Source organism: Ovis aries, chromosome 5 (genome assembly GCF_016772045.2).
Source record: "Ovis aries strain OAR_USU_Benz2616 breed Rambouillet chromosome 5, ARS-UI_Ramb_v3.0, whole genome shotgun sequence".
Lineage (NCBI taxonomy): Eukaryota > Metazoa > Chordata > Mammalia > Artiodactyla > Bovidae > Ovis > Ovis aries.
The window spans coordinates 49843303-49858267 of record NC_056058.1 but is presented as its reverse complement, the minus strand read 5'-3'; the positions used below and the strand labels follow the sequence as shown (position 1 = coordinate 49858267).

The 14965-nt window shown below is 41.1% G+C and overlaps 1 protein-coding gene across 1 annotated transcript; it reads right to left on the bottom strand.

Moving 5' to 3' along the window:
• Positions 1 to 1616: 1616 nt before the first annotated feature.
• Positions 1617 to 4134, bottom strand: LOC101122600 (protocadherin beta-2). The gene is given in 6 exon segments (XM_015096081.4): positions 1617 to 2550; positions 2552 to 2688; positions 2691 to 2853; positions 2855 to 3281; positions 3284 to 3896; positions 3898 to 4134. Coding segments are annotated over 6 exon segments (2265 nt in total). The 5' UTR covers positions 3949 to 4134; the 3' UTR covers positions 1617 to 1676.
• Positions 4135 to 14965: the final 10831 nt, after the last annotated feature.

Sequence of the window (14965 nt, the reverse complement as noted above, 5' to 3'; positions counted from 1 at the left end):
GATGTTTTTCTGGAACTCTCTTGCTTTTTCCATGATCCAGCAGATGTTAGCAATTTGATCTCTGGTTCCTCTGCCTTTTCTAAAACCAGCTTGAACATCTGGAAGTTCACAGTTCACGTATTGCTGAAGCCTGGCTTGGAGAATTTTAAGCATTACTTTACTAGCATGTGAGATGAGTGCAATTGTGCGGTAGTTTGAGCATTCCTTGGCATTGCCTTTCTTTGGGATTGGAATGAAAACTGACCTTTTCTAGCCCTGTGGCCACTGCTGAGTTTTCCAAATTTGCTGGCATATTGAGTGCAGCACTTTCACAGCATCATCTTTCAGGATTTGAAATAGCTTAACTGGAATTCCATCACCTCCACTAGCTTTGTTCATAGTGATGCCTTCTAAGGCCCACTTGACTTCACATTCCAGGATGTCTGGCTCTAGGTGACTAATCACATCATCATGATTATCTTGGTCGTGAAGATCTTTTTTGTACAGTTCTTCTGTATTGTAAAGTAATTAGCCTCCAATTAAAATAAATTTTTTAAAATGGCCCTCAGGTTGATAATATTTACATCTCAGAAGTTACAAAACAAATTGTCTTCCCACCAGATGCCTTACTAAATAATGTTTTTACACCGAATGGGAAAGCACAATCAGTTGTTCAAAATGCCTTAGGTTGAGTTTTTTCTGTCATCCATCATAAATAAACACTTTAGGCAAAAACATACTCTGCCTTATTAACCTATACTTTTGTTCATTTCTGCCCAATATAAGCATATGTAATATTGAAATACTAATTGCAATTGTCAAAACAGAAAATTATAAGTTTTGATTACTAAGCCTCTGGAAGACAATACACTTTAAAATAATACATTTTAAAGAAAACAGACTTGTATCTATACATTTCATTAACCACAGACAAAGATGCTTTAGGGGTATTATAAAAGAATATTTGACTATATTCAACAGGGTAAGTTGTAAGATTGGTGGTTCAGAACTCTACATTTCTTTGGATATAGAATTTGAAATGACTACCTTAAATAAACCTATATGGAATCACCATTAAAACATAATGCATTTATTTTTAATCACCAATTAGAAAGGCATTAAGATCAGACTGAAAAGATAGGGAGCAGATGAAAAACGGAAAACATTCAAGGATTGACTAAATAGCAAAATAAATATATAAACAAAATATTGTATCAACTGAAGAGCCTTCGTTTTAAAAAAAAAAGCATTCTGTCTTCTTGTATCCTGCGTAAGCCACTTGTCTCGCTGTAGCTCACTGAATCCAGGGTAGGCAAGGTGAGAACGGAGTGGGGAAGGTGGAAGAAGCTGCGAGGAGGCAAAGGAACCGTAGATATTCTTTATTCACCGTGCATTCGAGGCAGACATGCTTTACTCTCTTAATAGCCTACACAGCAGCAACTGCAACTACTTGACTTGTCCCAAGAACTCAGGTGGTGCGTATATAGGGCATTGCGCCTGCGCAGTGCTATAAATGAGCTCAGCTGTAATGTAACTAGGTATTTTTAAAAGCTGGGTGAGAACCAGAGGCCTTGGGGGTGAGTCTGATCACCGCCATCTTAACCAATTTGCTCCTTCCCTACACTTTCGTAGTCAAAAAACTTTTTGATTCTAATGTTAATGAAACCAACGGCTATTCTTGGAATTGCAGATCTGCGCTACTCCTGCCCAGTGTCTTGAACCAGACTACTAGCAAGAATCGGTTTCAAGAATTTAAACTCATTTAACCTCCAGCCTCCTGTCAAGCACACCTCGCACTGGTAGCTCTGGGACAGGGTCCCCATGCTGCTGAAGTCCACCAGGTGGCCTGGGAAGTGGCCCTTGGCCACCGGGCAGCGACCCGCCAAGACGAACACCAGCACGGAGAAGAAGAGCGACGACACCGACGCCAAGGCCACCACCAGGTAGACGGTGAGCGGGTCGGCCGGCGCCGCGGCCGCCGCTTCCGCTTCCGGCGGCGGCAGGTAGGGCAGCGAGAAGCCGTCCACCAGCAGCACGTGCAGCGTGACGCTGGCCGACAGCGGCGGCTCGCCGTTGTCCTTGACCAGCACCACCAGCCGCTGCTTGGGCGCGTCGCGCTCGCTCAGCAGCCGCGCCGTGCGCACCTCGCCGTTGTGCGCCCACACGCCGAACAGCCCGGGCTCCGTGGCCTTGAGCAGCTGGTACGACAGCCAGGCGTTCTGGCCCGCGTCGCCGTCCACCGCCACCACCTTGGTCACCAGGTAGCCCGGCTCGGCCGCCCTGGGCACCAGCTCGGTGCAGGGCGCCGAGGCGTTCTGCAGCGGGTAGAGCACGAAGGGCGCGTTGTCGTTGGCGTCCGCCACGAGCACGCGCACCAGCGCCTGGCTGCTGAGCGCGGGCGAGCCGCGGTCGGTGGCGCCCACGTGGAACTCGAAAGCCCGCAGGGCTTCGTAGTCCAGGGACGTGAGGGCGAAGAGGTGGCCGTTGTCGGGGTTGATGGACACGAGGGAGGCGGGAGGCACGAGCGGGTCGGGGAGCGGCAGCAGCGAGTAGGTGACCTGGGCATTGTCGTGTGTCTGTGGCGCTGACGCTGCCTATGTGCAGGACGGGGCTATTCTTGCGGACCCACAGGGTGTAGGAAGTCTGGGTGAAGGCGGGGTCGTTGTCATTGACGTCAGACACCAACACGATTATGTTGTGCTCGGGTTTTCAGTCTTGGGAGTTACCATGTCAGTGACAGTGATTGTGATGTTATATTCGGATCTTGCTTTTCGGTCCAGGGCTGTGTTTGTGACTAAAGTATAAAAGTTTTTAACAGAGGGTTTAAGATTGAAAGGAAGATCCTCTTGGATGGAGCAAGCCATCCTTCCATTGTCCCGAGTCAGTGTCTGAAACGCTGAATACAGCAATTACGGTCTCCCGCAAATTTTCTAGGATTTCATTGAAAAGAGTTGATATGGTCAGTGATGGATTCAAATCCATCACTTGAACAAGCACCACACAACTTCCAGAAAAGCCCCCACCATCTGTCGCCTGAATATTTAATGTATAGGTCTGTGTAGATTAAAAATCCAGTTCTCGTATTAAAAGGATTTCTCCCGAATTTGCATTTTTTCGAAATGTTTTGCAGATATCTTCAGGTGCTTGCGAAAATACATAAGATATTTCTCCATTGGTTCCAATATCTAAATCTCTGGCAGAAACGATGGCAGCCTGGAATCCAATGGGGCAGTGTTCCAGGACTTGCACCTCATAGTGCCGCTATACAAACTCGGGGGCATTATCATTGATGTCTAATGCGCATCAGTCCCAGACCTGGGTGGAATCTCGCCATCCAGTGCTGTGAGGGTTAATCTGATCTCAGGCTGTTCCTCTCGATCCAGTGCTTTGTCCAGCACCGGCTTGTGGTAATATTGTGCTCTTGGAACTGTCTTGTAATTTAAGATGGAAGTGGGAATTGGGGCTGACTGTATAACTTGGAAACTGTTGATTCCTACATCTAAGTCCAGGGCACATGCTATTTGGAAAGTAGTTCTGGGAGTGATACTTTCTGAAATTTTCAAAATTATTTCTTTGTCTGGGAAAACTGGGGAATGATTATTTATGCCCCTAATCCGTATCTCAGCCTGGAAAAACTGCAAGGGATTGTCTAGTAATATCTGGAAAGGTAGTACACAGGGTTCGGTAAGGCCACACAGCTCCTCCTGGTCCTGTTTGTCATTTAACAACAAATCCTCGGTCTACCTATCAAAATGCAAACGCATTTTTTTTCCCAATTCAGAAACAACCCTGGGGTGCACAGCTAGATTATCTACCCCCAATCCCAGGTCTTTCAATAGATTGGCCACAAAGGAGCCACTGTCCATTTCCTCAGCCACTGAATAATGCCTAGGCTCAGAACCAGCCTGAGTTAATGCCCAGCAAAACAAGGAATATCAAGACTTGCCTTTGTTTCAGAAAGCGTTCCATTCTCTCCTGCCTTCATTGCTTTCTGGTTTCCCAGACGACTTGACCCAGCTCGGATTCACGTTGTCGCTGATCTCCCAGTATCACTCAGATCCTGGGATAAATAGAGATGTCTAGGGCCCTGATTTCCCCGAGCAACTGCCTTAAAAAGCCTCCCTTTCCTGCTTGCTTCTTAAGCAGAACATCACTAGAGGAGCACAGGCTGGTAGCTTGCTTTCTTCTACTTCTAATGCTGCAGCGCCACCCCGCGTCCTTTCCGAGTGTTTATTTTCTGCACAATATTTAGAAAATCCCAGCCCTTTATTTTCAGACTGATGGCATTCAAGTGGAATATTTTCAAGTAGTGTCTCTTAATGTACCGAAACAACAAAAATTCCAGATTATCTAAAATATAGTCCCTAATGATTTTTCTTAATTATCCTTTCATTATCCTTCCCCAATTTTCTTCCCGGAGTTGGTGATGGACAGGGAGGCCTGGCCTGCTGCAGTTCATGGGGTCACAAAGAGTCGGACACGACTGAGCGACTGAACTTTACTGAACTAAATAAGAATTCATATTCACTGAATTCCTTTTACAAATGCTCTAATTTTTTTAGCCACTTGATGTAAGGAATATCACAGAAAATTTGTTTTTTTTTTAAAATCAAGTTTCATGATTGTATTGGATGTTACATCTATTTATTCTGGAACGGTCCACTGTATTTTATTGATACTGAATATTTTGAAGTGTCCAGATCAGTTATCTTGTAGGTAAATAAAAAGGTAAAAATAGGTAAGGTATCAGTACTTGTTGACTATAAATGAACAATTATTTATGCTTCAGAACAAAAGAAGACACTAGTGAAGTTAGAGCAATAAAACAACTATAATGTTATTTTGAAAGGGGATGTTTTTCTCTACTTTTTACCCAGAGCCGAGAAAAAAAGGAATGCCAAGGGCGATAGTTATCGCCACCTACTGTCTTGTTTTCAGCTTCAAAGAACCCAGTTTGCTGCTGCTAAGTTGATTCAGTCGTGTCTGACTGTGCTACCCCATAGACAGCAGCCCACGAGGCTCCCCCGTCCCTGGGATTCTCCAGGCAAGAACACTGGAGTGGGTTGCCATTTCCTTCTCCAGTGCATGGAAGAGAAAAGTGAAGATGCTCAGTCATGCCTGATTCTTAGTGATCCCATGGACTGCAGCCTACCAGGCTCCTCCATCCATTGGATTTTCCAGGCAAGAGTACTGGAGTGGGTTGCCATTGTCTTCTCCGGAACCTAATTTAATTGGAGATAAAGTGATGTTAAAGAGGTATATCTCTTGTCTCTCTGTCCTGCACTAGGTTGGCAGAGTGTGGGAATTTTTTTTTTTTTACATTCAATGGAAAGAAAATTTTGGAAGGAAGGACCAAGGCATTTTCTTTTTATTCCAGAGTTCTGAGATAATTCTTAAAGAGGTGAAGTCAAATTCTGGACGTACTCTAGGATGAGCAGTAAGTGTCAACATGACCAGCTTTATATAATTGTCATCCAATGCAGTTGTCATCCAACATCTTTTACGTGAAAGTAAATGCAATTGTTATCCAACATCTTTTACATGAAGGTATTTCTGAAGCTATTTCTGATGTAAATTGCCTGACTGTTTGCCACATAACCCTGAAATTGCCTGGTAATTTTTTTGCAGTGGATGTTTATAATTCACAGATATGAGTGGTATTTATTTATATTTTAAACATTTATTTATTATTTTTGACTGCAGTGGGTCTTAGTTGCTGCATGGGCTTTCTTTAGTTGCTTCAAGTGGGGGCTACTCTTTAGTTGCAATATTCAGGTTTTTCATTGTGGTGGCGTCTTTATTTGTGGAGTACAGTCTCTAGGGGTCAAGGGCTTCAGTAGTTGTGGCATGTGGAATTTTCCTGGACCAGGGATCAAACCCAGGTCCCCTGCATTGGCAGATAGATTCTTAACCATTGGACCACCAGGGAAGTACATGAGTGGTATTTAAAGTGTTTGGTGAACACATTCCAGAAATTGGAGAATTCGGTGAACTGTTTCTTAATTTACTAAGATTTAAACCTTTTGCAGCCTTTGATAACCAGGTTGCTGAAAAGCATGCATTGCCAAGATTGTCATTGGTTGTCACAATCTTGACCTTAGGAGGTCTGAGACTAGTGTTGATACCTCTTATTCTTTTCTGTGAGAATTAAACTTACCTTAGGTTGTACTTCATCCAGGGATTTTTTTTTTCCCCTCCTGAATTGGCAAATTACTTACCCCACTATTGCATTGTGTATTATTGTGAATTGAACTCCCTGTGTGGTTTCCAGTGATGGAAAAGCCACCCAAATCTCATGCACATCTCCATGTACATTCTGAAACATTAATAAGAATTTCCCAAAGTGGCAACATCTCAGATTCATTGATTTTTCTCAGAAAACAAAAAAGTTTTTAGGTAATACTTGGAAATGTATAGTTTCCATAGGTCTGGCTTCCTATTCAGAAACAAAGGCTTCTTCTGTGGGTATATCTAAAATATTGTTTGATCTCAACGGTTTAGATCCACCCAGAGAAGAGCCTTTCTCTTCTCAGGAATCCTTTATCACTTTGGAAACCACCTTGCTTGGGTGTGTCCACCCACAGCTATGCAGACACTCCCCTTTCTGCTTCCAAATCTACAGGAACTATAAAAAGCAGCTTTACTTTTTCTGGGCCCCCTACCCTACGCCCAGGAAGAAAAGGAAAACTCACCACTTGCCTTTTTCTGCCAGCTTTTCTCTCAGTTTCCAGCATCGTCTCTCTCTCTCTCTTTGACTGCATTGTTTTTAATGAAAGAAGCCTTCGACAGTTTTTCAGGAGGCTATACCAACATATATTTAGTCCCCTTGTGTTTGAAAAAAGGTTTGAAATCTGAGTTTGCTGCCAACGTTTGCCAAGGCATGTCGATCCAGCACCTCTCAGATTTCGTCTTTTCTGAAATGGAGTCTGTGGCAGGTGCAGGGCTCTACCTCCGCCCCTGCCTTTTTTTCTGTCGGCAGCGCTGCCAGGCGTCTGAACAGAAACTATCAAAAACAAAAACAAAAAAATGTTTGTGTCACGTGGTCTAGTGGTAGTCTAAATAACTTCTCTGACTTTCGGTTTAGCTTATTATAATTTTTAATTTGTATATGGCCTTTTAAAAAAATCATTCAGCTATACAATTTCTTCTGAGAGTAACTTGAACTTGATTTCTTTCATTTCAGACAGGCCATGCATTCACTGAATTTTTTAATTCATTGGTGTTTATTACACACAGATACATTTCAGGCTCTGTGAAAGGCATTTAGGGATAGTAAGTTGAATGAAGCCTGGTACCTACACCCCAAGAAGTTACAGCCTGGAAGGATGACACACATAAAGTTACTGTAGTGAGTGAGGAGTGCTAAGATGGAAATTTGCACAGGCACTTGGACGTACTCAAAAGGGATATTTAAGTAATAACAGAAATGAAGCATCAGGAAAGATTCTCAGAGGAGATAAGGTTTGAGGTAAGTTGAGTTTTATGGAACCAACATAAACAGAAACCAATGGAAATGATGGTTCTGCTGCTGATAAAGTATTTTTGATTTTACAGTAAAGATTTACTCATATGATGGGAACATCATGACTTATGTGAGATGCAGCCTTTTCCTCAATTAGTCAACAGCACAGAGCTCTGTATGAAGTGCTGTGGAGTGACAACTAACAACAGACTGGGACTGGGCCCTTTTCCGATTGAATTCGCTCATCTAATACTCATTTTAAAGGAGAGTCCCATCGTGGAGCTTCCCAGGTGGTGCAGCTGGTAAAGAATCTGCCTGCCAATGCAGGAGATGCAAGAGAGAAGTTCAGTCCCTGGGTTGGGAAGATCCCCTGGAGTAGGAAATGGCAACCCACTCCAGTATTCTTGACTCGAAAATTCCACGGACGCAGGAGCCTGGCAGGCCACAGTCCATGGGGTCGCAGAGTTGGACATGATTGAGCTAGGTTATGGTTGTGCCTGCAGTATGAGTATTGCATGTTTGAGTAGTTTGTTCTGTTAACAGTATTTTTCAGAGATATTTTCCAGTGGTGATTAAAAACATAGACTTTTATGTCAGGAGGACTGATATTCAAGTTCTGGCTCTGCTACATCATATATGTATTGTTAGAAAAATTATTTACTCTCTCCAGGCTTCAGTTTCCTCATTTGAAGAAAAGTAGATGTAACAGTGATATCAACTTTATGACATCGTAAGAATTAACTGAAACAATACTTATGAAATGGTCAGCCCAGTGCTTGGAATATCATGGTGTTTAATAAGTGCTAGCTATTTTAAGTGGTGATACAGTGAAAGCAGAAACTACTCTATATAGTTTGGTTTACTCCTGCAGACAAATGTAAGCCTAAATGACTCCAGTGTGCACTGTTGGTAGGAATGTAAATTGGTGCAATTACTATGGAAACGAGTATGGAGGTGCCTCAAAAAATTTAAAAAGAACTATCATGTTGCTGCTCCTGCTAATTCACTTCAGTTGTGTCTACTCTTTGTGACCCCATGGACTGTAGCCCACCAGGCTCCTCTGTCCATGGGACTTTCCAGGCAAGAATACTGGAGTGGGTTGCCATGCCCTCCCCCAGGGGAATCTTTTCAACCTAGGGATCAAATCTGTCTCCTGCATTGGCAGGCAGGTTCTTACCACTAGCGCCACCTGGGAAGCCCAAGAACTATCATATGATCTAGCAATTCCTCTTATGGATATATAGCTGAAGGATGTGAAATCACTATCTTGAGATATTTGCAGCCCATGGTCATTGCATATTTTTCATAATAGCTAAGACATGGTCAACAAATGAGTAGATAAAGTGTGGTGTGTGTATACATACATACATATGTAAATATATGGTAGTTATATCAGGAAAAGGATCTAACTAACCTCATTGTAGTAAACATTTTGCAGCAGAGGACAGACCCAAGCAGGCGGTTTCCTCAGAGACCAAAGAATATCTTAGATCTGCCCACTAAACAGCCTTTGCTTCCAGTGAGAAGGCAGATGTATAGAAGTTCCAACTATTGCTTGTAGATTTCCTTGATGTAATTTGAGAAAAACTTATGAATATGAGATAGCCTCCCTTTGAAAAATTCTTCTAGAGTTCCAGAATGTACATGAGATTTGGGTGAATATTCCATCACTGCAAACTGTACATTTAGTTCAGTTTTCACTTTGTTGTTGTAATTATGGTGACAATATTAGACCTCTCCTCTCATAGCAACTTTGTTTGAAGTATAGTTGATTTATAATATAGTGTTAGTTTCAGATATACAGCAGAGTGATTCAGATATATATATACATACCTGTGTGCATGTGTGAGTATATATATATATATTCTTTTTCAGATTCAGTTTCATTATAGGTTATTACAAGATACTGAATATAGCTCCCTGTGCTATGCAGTAACTGCTCATTTATCTATTAACATTTTGTATATGAGTGCATATGTGTTAATCCCAACTCCTGTTTTATCCTCCCCTTTCCCACTGAGTAACCATAATTTTGTTTTTATGTCTGTGAGTCTATTTCAGATTTATAAACAAGTTTATTTGTATTATTTTTTATATTCCATATATAAATAATAATATATAATGCTTACCTTTCTTGGTCTGGCTTCATTTGCCATGATAATCTCTAGTTCCATCAGTGTTGCTACAAATAGCATTATTTCATTTTTTTCGTGGCTGAGTAACATTCTTTTATATATATGTACCACATCTTCCTCTTTTGGTTTTAATTTAATTCTTTAAATGGTAAATGCTATGTGCTTTTTATTTATTTTTAAACTTCTTATGTTGTGTTGGGTTATAACTGATGAACAATGTTGTAATAGTTTCAGGTGAACAAGGAAGGCACTCAGCTATACATATACATGTACCTCTTCTCCCAAACTCCCTTCCCATCCAGGCTGCCAAATAACACTGAGCAAGTTCCATGAGCTATACAGTAGGTCTTTGTTTACTGTCCATTTTAAATATAGCAGTGTGTACATGTCCATCCCAAACTTCCTAACTATCTCTTTTCCCATCCTTCCCCCAGAAAGTTCCTTCTCTAAATCTTTCTCTTTCTGTTTTGTAAACAAGTTCATTTGTATCATTTATTTTTAGATTCCACATATAAAAGATGTCATACCACATTTCTCCTCTGTCTTACTTCACTCAATGTGACAGTCTCTAGTTCTATCCATGTTGCTGCAAATGGCATTATTTCATTCTTTTAAATCTTCTGCCCATTTTTTGACCAGATTTTTTTAATATTGAATTGTATGAGCTGTATATTCTGAAAATTAAACCCTTGTCTGACACACCATTTGCAAATATTTTCTCCCACTCTGTTATTCGTTTTGCTGATAGTGTCCTTGTTTGTTTGTTTGTTTTTTAGCTGTGCCACACAGCATGCGGGATCTTAGTTCCCTGACCAGGGATCAACCTGCACCTCCTGCAATGGAAGCTCTGAATCTTAACCACTGGACCATTAGGAAAGTCCTGATGATTTCTTTTGATTTTCAAAAGCTTATAGGTTGATTGGATCCCATTTGTTTATTTTTGGTTTTGTTTATTTTGCCTTGGAGACTGATCAAAGAAAATATGCTATAATATATCTCTGACAATGTTTTGCTATGTTCTTTTCTAGGAATTTTATGGTGTCATATTTTATATTTAAGCCTTTATGTCATTTTGAGTTTATTTTTATGTATTATGGGATGGAGTGTTCTGCCTTCATTGAATTACATGTTCCTGTCCAGCTTTATCAACACTAATAGCTGAAGTGACTGTCTTTTCTTTGTTCTATATACATGCTACTTTACTGAAGATTAATTGACTGTCAATGTATTTCTGGACTCCTTATTCAATTCCATTGATCTCTGTGTCTTTTTTGGTGCCAGTACCACAGTTTGATTTTTTTTAATTTATTTTACTGAAATATAGTTGTTACCATGTTGTGTTCATTTTTGTTATATAACACAGTGATTCCATTTTCCATGTATGTACTTTTCCATATTCTTTTCTATTACTGTTTCTCACAGGATATTATATATAGTTTCCTGTGCTATTTCGTAGGACCTTGTTCTTTATCCATTCTATACAGAATGGTTTGCTTCTTCTAAACCCAAACTCCCAATCCATTGCCCCCAAGTCCCTCTTTCGCTTGGCAACCACAAGTCTGTTCTCTCTCTTGTGAGACTCCTCCTATTGTGCAGATGAGTTCATTTGTGTCATCTTTGAGATTCCACTTGTAAGTGAGATCATATGCTACTTCTCTGTCTTTCTGTTTTCCTTCAGTTTGGTAAAGTCACAATCCATCCATCCATATTGCTGAAAATGGCATTATTTCATTCTTTGTTGTGGCTAAGTAGGACTCCATTGTATATGTGTACTACATCTTCTTGATCTGTCAAAGGACAGATGGTTGTTTCCCTGTCTTGACTATCGTGAAGAGTGCTCCTATGAACATAGGAGTGTGTGTATCTCTTTGATGATACTTTTATTTGGATATATGCCTGGGAGTGGGATTGCTGGATCATCGGTTCAGTCAATTCAGTCGCTCAGTCATGTCCGATTCTTTGCGACCCCATGAACCGCAGCATGCCAGGCCTCCCTGTCCGTCACCAACTCCCGGGGTCCATCCAAACCCATGTCGGTTGAGTCTATGATGCCATTCAGCCATCTCATCCTCTGTCGTCCCCTTCTCCTCCTGCCCTCAATCTTTCCCAGCATCAGGGTCTTTTCAAATGAGTCAGCTCTTCGCATCAGATGGCCAAAGTATTGGAGTTTCAGCTTCAACATCAGTCCTACCAGTGAACTCCCAGGGCTGATCTCCTTTAGAATGGACTGGTTGGATCTCCTTGCAGTCCAAGGGACTCTCAAGAGCCTTCTCCAACACCACAGTTCAAAAGCATCAATTCTTCGGCACTCAGCTTTCTTTATAGTTCAACTCTCACATCCATACATGACTACTGGAAAACCATAGCCTTGACTAGATGCACCTTTGTTTGTTGACAAAGTAATGTCTCTGCTTTTTAATATGCTGTCTAGGTTGGTCATAACTTTCCTTCTAAGGAGTAAGCGTCTTTTAATTTCATGGCTGCAATTACCATCTGCAGTGATTTTGGAACCCAGAAAAATAAAGTCAGCCACTGTTTCCACTGTTTCCCCATCTATTTGCCATGAAGTGGTGGGACTGGATGCCATGATCTTAGTTTTCTGAATGTTGAGCTTTAAGCCAACTTTTTCACTCTCTTCTTTCACTTTCATCAAGAGGCTCTTTAGTTCTTCTTCACTTTCTGCCATAAGGGTGGTATCATCTGCATATGTGAGGTTATTGATATTTCTCCTGACAATCTTGATTCCAGCTTGTGCTTCATCCAGCCCAGCATTTCTTATGATGTACTCTGCATAGAAGTTAAATAAACAGGGTGAAAATATACAGCCTTGATGTACTCCTTTTCCTATTTAGAACCAGTCCGTTGTTTCATGTCCAGTTCTGTTGCTTCCTGACCTGCATACAGGTTTCTCAAGAGGCAAGTGAGATGGTCTGGTATTCCCATCTCTTTCAGAATTTTGCACAGTTAATTGTGATCCACACAGTCAAAGGCTTTGGCATAGTCAATAAAGCAGAAATAGATGGTTTTCTGGAACTCTTTTGCTTTTTCCATGATCCAGCAGATGTTGGCAATTTGATCTCTTGTTCCTCTGCCTTATGTAACTCCATTTGTACTTGTTTTTGTGAAATATGCATACTGTTCTCCATAGAGGCTGTACCAGTTTTCATTCCCACCAACAGTATAGGAATGTTCTCTTTTCTCCATACCCTCTGCAGCATTTGTTATTTCTGGATTTTTAATGATGGCCATTTTCACTGGTGTGATATTACACAACAATGTAATTTTGATTTGCATGCTTGCTCCTTGGAAGAAGAGCTGTGACAAACCTAGACAGTGTATTAAAGAGCAGAGACATTACTTTGCTGACAAAGGTCCATATAGTCAAAACTGTGGTTTTTCCAGTAGTCAGGCATGGATGTGAGAGCTGGACCATAAAGAAGGCTGAGTGCCAAAGAACTGATGCTTTAGAAGTGTAATGTTGGAGAAGACTCTTGAGAGAGTCCTTAAGACTTCAAGGAGGATCAAACCAGTCAATCCTAAAGGAACTCAGTCTTGAATATTCATTGGAAGGACTGGTACTGAAGCTCCAATACTTTGGCCACCTGATGCAAAGAACTGACTCATTTGAAAGACCCTGATGCTGGGAAAGATTGAAGGCAGGAGGAGAAGGGGATGACAGAGGAGGAGATGGTTGGATGGTATCACCGACTCAATGGACATGAGTTTGATCAGGCTCTGGGAGATGGTGAAGGACAAGGAAACCTAGTGTATTGCAGGCCATGGCGTTGCAAAGAGTTGGACGTGATTGGGTGACTGAACAACAACAATGATCAGTGATGCTGAGCTGATTATTTCTGTATCAATTGACCATCTAGATGTCTTTGGAGAAATGTCTATTTAGGTCTCCTGCCCATTTTTTTCAGTGGCTTTTTTAAAAACTGAGTGTTTACGCTGTTGGTATATTTTAGAAACGAAGTCCTTGCTGGTTACATCATTTGCAAACGTTTTCTCCTATTCCAAGGTTGTCTTTTCTTTTGTTGATGGTTTCCTTTGCTATTCAAAAGCTTTTAAAGTTGATTAGGTCCCATTTATTTATTTTTTTCCCTCCTACCCAACATAACTGTATTATAACTTTTCATTAAATCAACAATCAGTGTTTAAATTAACATGATCATATAAATAGTCTATAACGGAGCTTCATGATGTAACTGACTTCATTTCTTTTTTTATTTTTTAATTTTTTTAGTTTTTTATTTTTTAAATTTTAAAATCTTTAATTCTTACATGCGTTCCCAAACATGAACCCCCCTCCCACCGCCCTCCCCACAACATCTCTCTGGGTCATCCCCATGCACCAGCCCCAAGCATGCTGCACCCTGCGTCAGACATAGACTGGCAATTCAATTCTTACATGATAGTATACATGTTAGAATTCCCATTCTCCCAAATCATCCCACCCTCTCCCTTTCCCTCTCCCTCTGAGTCCAAAAGTCCGTTATACACATCTGTGTCTTTTTTCCTGTCTTGCATACAGGGTCGTCATTGCCATCTTCCTAAATTCCATATATATGTGTTAGTGTACTGTATTGGTGTTTTTCTTTCTGGCCTACTTCACTCTGTATAATTGGCTCCAGTTTCATCCATCTCATCAGAACTGATTCAAATGAATTCTTTTTAATGGCTGAGTAATACTCCATTGTGTATATGTACCACAGCTTTCTTATCCATTCATCTGCTGATGGACATCTAGGTTGTTTCCATGTCCTGGCTATTATAAATAGTGCTGCGATGAACATTGGGGTACATGTGTCTCTTTCAATTCTGGTTTCCACCAGTCAGAATGGCTGCGATCCAAAAATCTGCAAGCAATAAATGCTGGAGAGGGTGTGGAGAAAAGGGAACCCTCCTACACTGTTGGTGGGAATGCAAACTAGTACAGCCACTATGGAGAACAGTGTGGAGATTCCTTAAAAAATTGCAAATAGAACTACCTTATGACCCAGCAGTCCCACTGCTGGGCATACACACTGAGGAAACCAGAATTGAAAGAGACACATGGTCCCATTTATTTTTGCTTTCCTTTCTTTTGCTTTGGGAGACTTATTTAAGAAAATACTGCTACAGTTTATGTCAGAATATGTTTTGCTTAATGTTTTCTTCTAGGAGTTTTATGATGTCATGTCTTATATGTAAATCTTTAAGCCATTTTAGATTTCTTTTTGTGGATAGTTGGAGAAAGTGTTGTAACTTCACTGATACACATGTGGCTGTCCTGTTTTCCTAACACAGCTTGCTGAAGGGACCATCCTTTTTCCACTGTATATACTCTCATTCTTCATCAAAGATTAATTGACTGTTGGTATGTGGATTTATTTCTGGGCTTCTCTTC